Raw genomic sequence first — 9,490 nt, forward strand, 5'->3', positions numbered from 1 at the left:
AGCCATTCAGTGACATTGGCTCTGAGAGCTTGTCAGAGTATCAAAATATAGTACGTATTTATGGAATAATACAAATATTTTAGCAAAGTGTTGAAGGATTCTATTCGTACACTATACCTAGAATCCACCGCTTTTCAAAATAATGTGTTTTATGATTTTTTTTATAATTCTCAAAGTTTTACTGTTGTTTATTCAGAATTAAATTAATACAAATGGTGTGTGTGTGTGTGTGTGTGTGTGTGTGATGTGTGTAGGTACATGTGTATGTGCTTGTGTGGGAGGCAAGAAGACAGCCATGGCTCATTCTTCAGACAGAATCCATCTGAGTCTCTTACTGGCCTGGAACTTGGCCTAACTTACGTTAGGTTTGTCAGACAGTTAGCCTCAGGCATCCAGCTGTCTCTGCTTCTCCAGTGTTGGTTGCTGGGATCACAAGGGCTCACTGTGCTCTGGATTGTTTTTGCAGGGGAAAAAAAAATCAGATCTTCATGGTTGTAAGAGAAGAACTTTACTAATTGAGGTATCTCCACAGCCTAAGGAGTGTGTGAGTGTGTGTGTGTGTGTGTGTGTGTGAGAGAGAGAGAGAGAGAGAGAGAGACAGAGACAGAGACAGAGACAGAGAGAGACAGAGAGAGACAGAGAGACAGAGACAGAGAGACAGAGAAAGACAGAGAGAGAGAGAGACAGTGAGAGACAGAGAGACAGACAGAGACAGAGAGAGACAGAGAGACAGAGACAGAGAGACAGAGAAAGACAGAGAGAGAGAGAGAGACAGTGAGAGACAGAGAGACAGACAGAGACAGAGAGAGACAGAAAGACAGAGACAGAGAGACAGAGAAAGACAGAGAGAGAGACAGAGAGAGACAGAGAGAGACAGAGAGACAGAGAGATTGTATGTGTGTTCAAACTTCTTCTGGGGGATAGCACTAAGTATGTAAACCTGTAATTCCAGTATCAGGGAAGGAAAGACAGGAAGATTGTGAGTTCAAGGCCAGCTGAAACTGTATCAAGAAGTCAACTAATCAAGCAATCAACCCCACCACCCAATCAATCAACCAAACCAAACAAACAACCAGCTACCACCATAAATGAATAACGCAAACCCTAGCTGTGGGGTAGGAGGCACCTCTTACCTGTGAACTAGTGTATTCTTGAGGCCCCCCACCAGGCCTCGGGCAATTGTCTTCACTCTTGGGGTGAGGATAGCCTGGGAGACATGGAAGGCCCCACGTGGGGCTCGCTCACTCAGGGTGGTCTCCAGGAAGAGGATCAGTTTTTGCACGCTCGTGGTGTTTGCCCAGGGTGCCGGAATCTTCTTCCCTGGCCACAGGAATGGGTATTGCTTGTAGAAGGGACAGTGATAGAAAATGAGAACCTGAAATGTTCAGAGCAGAAAAGGGACAGAAACATTTAAAAGCTGAGTAGTCAAAAGGTGAGAGACAAGTGGACGAATGTGCTCAGAAGTAGAATGTTGGAGTCTACAGTCAAGCTATCCTGGACTAGCCTTGCTCCTCTCAGTAGCAGTTCATTGTTCACACCTGTGCCTGACCTAACACCCTTTTAACTATCAGGTTAAAGCCTTTGTCATGTATTCAGTGTAGATCACCAGCTTCCAAGAACAAAAAATAGCCATAGGCTGCATCCTAAACCTGTAGTGACTTCTCTTGGCTGTACCCTGCCTACTTGTGGTCTCTACCAATGTTGATCAATGCCTTGTCTTATGGCTTTCTTTAGTTCCTTGGCTAACCAAATCTCATGTGGCTATTTCCACAGTAGATATGTTGTTCCAGACAACCTGAGTCTGTTCCAAGCCCTTTCCTATTTGGCTCAATAACAAACTATTTCTTACTCTCTTGGAGGTGAGAGCTGTGTTTTGCATAGATAATGTTTTTATCACATGTATTTATTTATTTTGTACATGGCAGAGAGATGCTGTGGTACATGAATTGTTTTAGAACATGTATAGTAGTCAGAACACAGCTTTTGGGCATTGGTTCTCACCTTCAAGCAAATGGGACCTAGGTCATCAGTCTTGGTGGCGCCTTACCCACTGGGCCACCTCATTTGCCCTATATATTACTTTTATTAGATATTTTCTTTATTTACATGTCATATGATATCTCCTTTCCCAGTTTCCCCCTGGAAAACAATTTAAAAAATTAAAAAAAATAAAGATAAACAAAAACAAAACAAAACCCCTGTTCCCTCCCCCTGCTCACCAACCCACCCCCTCCTGCTTCCTGGCCCTGGCATTCCCCTACACTGGGGCATAGAACCTTCATAGGGCCAAGGGCCTCTCCTCCCATTGATGACTGACTTAGCCATCCTCTGGTACATGTGAAGCTGGAGCCATGAGTCCCACTATGTGTACTCTCTGGTTGGTGGTTTAGTCCCTGGGAGCTCTGAGAGTACTAGTTAGTTCATATTGTTGTTCATCCTAAGGGGCTGCAAACCCTTCCACTCCATTGGTCCTTTCTCTGACTCCTTCATTGGGAACCCTGTACTCAGTCCAATGGATGGCTGTGAGCCTCTACTTCTGTATTAGTCGGGCACTGTCAGAGCCTCTCAGGAGACAGCTATATCAAGCTCCTGTCAGCCAGCACTTGCTCGAATCCACAGTAATGTCTGTCTGGATAGTCTTGGTGGCAAGCCTTACCCACTGAGCCACCTCATTTGTCCTATATTTTATTTTTAAAAAGTAAAGAAACAAAGAGTTACTGAGAACTTGCTGTCATAGACCACCTTCTCACAGATGTGCTTTTAATAAATATACAAAATGGACAAAATTATAAAGGAAAATGATAAGAAATAAAGGATATATATACCTATTTATAACAAACATATTTGTAAGAAATTAATGTGGATACCTTATGATAAATGCATAAAATTATTTTGATAGGGTCTAATAAGCTCCATTAACTAGGAGTTAGTGAGGAGCATGAACGGTATTTTAAGGCAGTCTACAGAGAATGTGACAAAGTTATATCCTTGAGGAAAATTGCAGGCAGGGTCAACCCTGCAGAAACAGGATTCGACTGCTAGCATATATGACTGGTGGTTATTCAAAGTGAGTCGAGGTGAAGATGTAGGTTTTTTGATGTGATTTTTTTTTTTTTAACCAATCAGACACAGCCTTATTACATTCTGTCCACACACAGACAGTCCCTGGGAAGTCTCTGGATATCAGGCTGAAACCTGTCTGGTCCAGAAATCATGTTTCCAGTGCTCATGACGTTGGCACTTGGAGTAGGCATAGCTCTTGGAGTTTAGATAAACAGTAAGAACTCATTTGGGGTGAGTAGATTTTCAATTGTATGCACTGACTCTGATGAAATTACCCATCCCAGGAGAGGAAAGCAATGTGCCACCAGTATCAGGGAAGACCTTGTAAAGGCCATGGGCCTCCAGTGGGGCCACTGGAGATGGCAGTAATCCTGAAAATAATTAGCAGGCTATATCCACAGCATTAATTAGTTTCTGGGAGGCAGCTGGGGGCCAGCTATTCTGATTGCCCCAGTTCTGAGCTCTGCCGTGTGCTTTTCTAGAAAAGCTGTATTTTTCCCCTCAGGGGCATGGGTGAACTCTTCCCAGAGGAATGCCTAGCTCATGTTTACCCCCTGGACTGTAATCTTCTGAGTAATCTTTCAGGTACTCAAGATGGGAAGAATTCTATATGTTCATCTCATTTCCAGTGTGTTTAGGTGATGATGAAGGCGCCAGACCTTTGGAATGCCCAGAGGCGGGGGGGTGGGGGGGGGCTGCCAACGGGGTGATGTCTACCCTGCTGTTTCCTAAGGGTTCTGAGTAATGCTGAGCACTGATGGCGACTGTGGTAAACACAGGCGTTAATGAGGTTAATCACAGGCTCACTGTAAGCAGATTGCTGGGGAGACCCAAAGGTTTCCTGCTGGCACTGAAACTGGTTAGGTCGGAAGGGAGAAGATTGAAGGAGAGCTGCCCTTGGGCAGCAAGGTTGGGGGTGGGGTAGGCAGGAAGCCCTGCCACCCTGTGACAGGCCTAGCCGGTGGTCCCCAAGACACCTGCCCCCGGGCTGTGCATCCACGCACTCACTCGAGGACACTGCTAAACTTTACTCTGCCTCGGAAAATGTGTAATTAGTACAAATTCCACAAGAGGTGATTTTTGTACTTCCTCCTTGGTCTTCTTGGATCTGAGGGTTATTGAGGATCTTGACTCTCATCGGGCCTGTGTAGAGCATCTCCTTCCCTATCCCCTGGGCCATTTTTTCTCTGAAACATCTCCTGTCCAGCTCAGCAGTTCATGCTCACGTTTTCTCTTGACACTAAGATGGAAAAAATCTCATTTCTTCTAAGAACAGTCCTTCAGGTGATCTCTTCTTACTGCAATGGTTCCTTTACTGGGGCCTCTGGGTGCTGGCTCATGGTGTGCTCTCCTTCCCAATGGATTGTAAAACCCCTTTCTTCATACCATGTAGAGGACCAGGCTTGAGCTTATTTATGATTGCATACTCATCATCTTGTTTATTATTACCTTAGGTTGATAGATTATTTCTATTAATTATTCTTTTTGTTGTCTGCAGGAACATGCATACCATGGCATACATGTGGACATAAGAATATAACTTTCAGGAGTTGGTTCTCTCCTTCTACTATGGGTTCGAGGGGTTGAACAGAGATGACCTCAAACTTAGAGATTCACTTGCTTCTTTCTCCTGAGTCCTGGGACTAAAGATGTGCACCTGTGGATGCTGTTGCTCTAACTGGGATGTCTTGGCTGGCCTCAGTGGGAGAGAATGGACCTAATCCTGGAATGACTTGAGATGTCAGTCTGGGTTGGTACCCAAAGGGGACCTCACCCTTCTTAGAGATGAAGGGGAGTGAGGGATGGGGAGAGGCTATATTAGGGAGGGACTGGGAGGTCAGGGGGGCTGTGATAGGTATTTAAAGGGAATTAATTAATTAATTAATTAATGGGGGGAGGTGTGTACCACCATGGCCTGGTGGGTTATAGATTTCCTACTTTCTCATTTAGATCTCAAATATTTCCAAACTGTAGGCTAAATCCTCCAATTTACTGTACCCTTCAAACCTTATCTCCTAGGGTCTGCATCTATAATCTGTGAGCTGTGATATAATTACATGGTGAGTAAATGAGATGTGATTGGTGGTAGAGTACTTCCTGGTATTAAATTCCAGTAATAAAACCCTGGGGGGGGGGGACATTGGGGAGGTTGCATGGCAGCTCATTGCATAATGAATATTTAAAGCCTGATCACAAGTGTGACACTGCCCCTAGCATGGGGCTAATGACTGGTTGCTTTCCTTGAATGGTCCTGTTTCAGATGTTAAAGAGACATTAAGTTAGGGATACTTTCTCTTTTTCTAATATATCATTCCAGTCTCTTTCCTTCATAACCATAGGACTATTTGTAGTGGATAATGCTGCTAAATTAGCCTGTGCCTGTGAGTGTGCGAGCGTGTGTGTGTGTGTGTGTGTGTGTGTGTGTGTGTGTGTGTCCTGTATGATACGTGTACTTGTTAGTGTGGGTGTGCTCATATGTGCATGCAGGTGGAGGTGCATGCCTGTGCACATGTGAAGAAGCTAGCTTGGGGCTGATGTTGGGTATCCTCCCTTGATTGCTTCCCACCTCTTTTTAAGGAGAGGTCAGAGGACAACATCTGGATTCAGTTCTCTACATCCACTCTGTGGGTCCTGAGGCTGGAATTCATGTTGTCAGGGTTGTTAGCAAGTTCCTTTACTGGCTGAACCCTCTTCTGTTCCCCAAACCATTATCTTTTGGGACAGAGTCTCTTGGTGAATGTAAAGTTCTATTTAGCCAGACTGGCTTGCCAATGACCTCGAGGGATCTGCTTGTATTTTTGTGAAATCTGTCAGCCATCCAGAATATCATCTGTGTACCAAATTACAAAATGTTACTGACCTCATATTTAACCTTACCCTCATTCAAATGCCATCCCCCTTTCTCAATGGGAACAATCCAACACCTTTGAGAATAGGTTCTTAATGAAACATATGTGATTTTTATTTCACAACATAGTTGTGAAAGTCATCAAGGCCTCTGGGAATACTAGAGAGAAAACAGTCAGTGAAGAAACCCACAGTTTCCGTTACAGTGCTTCCTTGGCAAGTTGCTGCAGTATTTCCATTCCTCAATTTTCCCATCTGCAAAATGGGGGCAATATCAAATGCCTATATCCTCCTGTTGTTAAGAAGATCAAAACACTTCATCTAATTCTGGTGACTTAGTAAAACTGAGTTGGCATTTCAAGAGTTCCAGGCAAGCCTGGACTACAACATAGCATGACCCTACAACAATAAATAAATAAGTAAATTAAATTAAATAAGACCTGTGAGTCTGAACAGTATTAAACTTAGGTGTGGGAAAAATATTACCTATACTTGGTGCTCAACAAATATTTTTAAACAAATAACTGAGCTCCTTTAAAGCACAAAGTTCCTTCTAGAGTTAAGTGATTGTTTTTAAAATTTCTATTATTTATTTAATTATTTGTGTGTGTTTGTGTGTGCACGCGCGTGCGTGTGTGCGTGTGTGCATGCATGCCTATGAGTTTAAGTACATGGGAGCCTTGAATGCACACTGAGGACCGATGAGAACATGGGTGTCCACTATTGCTCTTCACCTATTCTTTTGCGGCAGTCTCTCCCTGAATCAGAGGATCACATTTTCTTGGCTAAGTTAGAAGTGCCCAGTGACCCACCTGTCTACACTCCTCACAGAGCTGGAGTTATAGTCACCTGTAGGGGACATTTCACTTGTTTTGTTGGTGTTAGGCCCAGAACATCTGTCATTATAATTGTAAAGCAAGTGCTTCTAACTGCTGAGACATCTCTCTGGTCCCTGAAAATATTACTTTAATAAGTTTTTCTTAGGCCCAGGGATGTGGAACAGTGGTAGAGCTGTTTGCCAAGCATGTATAAGGACATTTTTAAAAGACATTTTTCTTAATGTACTAATGGGATGGGAACAACTCTGAATGAATGTACCCTTTTTGTTTTTTCTTGGATAAAGTTTAAGTCAGAGGTTGTCCTATCCCAAAGCTCTTGTTTGCTGCCAACACACCTTGGGATCTGAGGCCTATGTTTTTACTGACCATGTTCCTCAGGTTTGGAGGCTTTTCTTTACTAGGAGATGGGTATGGATAGAGGGTATTAAGCAGATCTTAGATAAGACAGAATAGTGTTCTACTGACCAATTGGCTTACTTCACAACTTTGCCTTGGGCAGTTATTGGCCACACCATTAAAAGTCAATTTAGATGTCAAATAGACTGCAGGAAAACTTCAAATATTCAGTGGTGTGGCAGTCTGAATGAGGATGTTCCCTATAGCTCATATATTTGAATATCTGGTCCCCCAGTTGGTGGAAATGTTTGGAAAGGATTAGGAAGTAGTGTGGCCTTGTTGGAGAAGGTGTGTCACTGAGGATGGGAATTGAGGTTTCAAAAGGCCTGTGCAATTCCTAGTGTTTTCTCACTCTCTTTCTTTGTGTCTCACTGTTGTGGATCAAGTTGTGCACCCTCTGCTAATTCTTGCCACTGTGGTTTTGCTACACCATCATGGATTCTATGAAACCATAAGCCAAATCACACACTTTCTTTTATAAGTTGCCTTGGTAATGGTGTTTTATCACAGCAATAGAAATAGAGCAAAGACAGAAGCTGGCACAAGATGTGAGGTATTGCTGTGGTCAGCCTGATTGTGCTGGATTTTGGAGGAATGAGAAAGAATCTGGAATTTCAGACTAGGAAAAATGTAGAACACTACAAACAGGGCTTAGTGGGCATCCTACTAGATGGTGAGATCAAGGTAGACTATAAAGGCTCATGAGGTTTCAGAGGGGAATAATATTAACAAGGGTGCTAGAGACAAAATTTTGGGAAGGAATGTGGCTGCTTTTTGTCCTTATCCTATGAATTTTCCTAAGACTAAATCACAGAGTTTAAGACTAATTTCTTTGGCTAAGGAGGTTTCAAGAAAACTTAATATCGACCCTGTCCTGTGGTAATCTCACAGATCTACAATTAAAATAAACAAGCAGAGCCAAAAAAGAAATACAAACTGTACAATTTAAAGAGGAAAGGAGGCATCAAATTTAATGTTGGTACCAAGATTTCTTCTGAAAAACATGAAAGAAGATTAAAGAGAGGCCAGATCTTAAATAGGATAAAGGGAGGGGTGCCCTTAGGGCAAGACCTCACCCAGATAAGCTTTCTACTTCTAAAAAGGAATTTTCTGCTTGAAAAAAGCAAGAACAAATCAAAGCTTCTACAAATATGATTTCAGGGTGCCAAGTTGGTAGTCAAACTTGGCAGTGTCATTCATGTTCTTTGAACTTTAAGAGTCATGAAGGAGGCCCAGGATCAGAGGTGAGGAGGACAAAACATCTGTCCCAACACCAGGTGTAACTGGGACCAGCAGGACCAGGCACACAGAAACTCCTCCAGCCCAGTGGCTCAGGTTCCTTCCAGTCCCACAACACCCAGAGGAAGCTCCACTCCCAGGTGCTCTAACATGCCCAGGATCAGAGGTGAGGAGGACAAAACATCTGTCCCAACACCAGGAGTAACTGGGATCAGCAGGACCCAGGCATACAGGAACTCTGCCATCCAAGTGGCTCCGGTTGCTTCCAATCTGTCTGGGCTTGCTGGTGCCCTGAGCAGACCTTGGGCAAAAACTCTGCAGTCATTCCCAAAACACACCCAGAGGAAGCTCCACTCCCAGGTGCTCTAACAAGCCCAGGGCCACAGGATCCCAGAATCAGAGGATCACAGAGACAGCTTGACTCTGAGGAGTTCTGACACAACCAGGAATACAGGAATACAGGAAGGACTGGCTCCAGTCAGATTTAGCAAGGGCAGGTAGCACTAGAGATAACCAGATGAAGCGGGGCAAGTGTAAGAATATAAGTAACACAAACCAAGGTTACTTGGCATCATCAGAACCCAATACTCCCACCATTGCAAGTCCTGGACACACCATCACACCGGAAAAGCAAGATTCAGATATAAAATCACTTCTCATGATGATGATACAGGACTTTAAGAAAGACATAAATAGCACCCTCAAAGAAATACAGGAGAACACAGGTAAACAGCTAGAAGCCCTTCAAGAGGAAACACAAAAATCCCTTAAAGAACTATAGGAAAACACAATCAAACCAGTGAAGGAAATGAACAAAACCATCTAGAATCTAAAAATGGAATTAGAAACAATAAAGAAATCAGAAAGAGAGACAACCCTGGAGATACAAAACCTAGGAAAGAAATCAGTAATCGTAGATGCAAGCATTACCAACAGAATACAAGAGATAGAAGTGCGAATCTCAGGGGTAGAAGACACCATAGAAAACATTGACACAACAGTCAAAGAAAATGCAAAAAGCAAAAAGCAAAAAGCTCTTAACCCAAAACATTCAGGAAATCCAGGATGCAATGAGAAGACCAAACCTAAGGATAATAGGTATAGAA

At 43.3% G+C, this 9,490-nt stretch overlaps 1 protein-coding gene across 2 annotated transcripts in view; it reads right to left on the bottom strand.

Moving 5' to 3' along the window:
* Positions 1 to 9,490, bottom strand: part of Plcxd2 (phosphatidylinositol specific phospholipase C X domain containing 2) — a 55,672-nt gene that overhangs the window by 11,931 nt on the left and 34,251 nt on the right. For both annotated transcript variants that reach the window (XM_031364017.1, XM_031364016.1), the window contains one exon: positions 1,134 to 1,375. In XM_031364017.1, the coding sequence (XP_031219877.1) occupies positions 1,134 to 1,375 (242 nt within the window). The remainder of the gene's footprint in view (positions 1 to 1,133; positions 1,376 to 9,490) is intronic.

This window comes from Mastomys coucha, unplaced genomic scaffold, assembly GCF_008632895.1.
Source record: "Mastomys coucha isolate ucsf_1 unplaced genomic scaffold, UCSF_Mcou_1 pScaffold12, whole genome shotgun sequence".
Taxonomy (NCBI): Eukaryota; Metazoa; Chordata; class Mammalia; order Rodentia; family Muridae; genus Mastomys; species Mastomys coucha.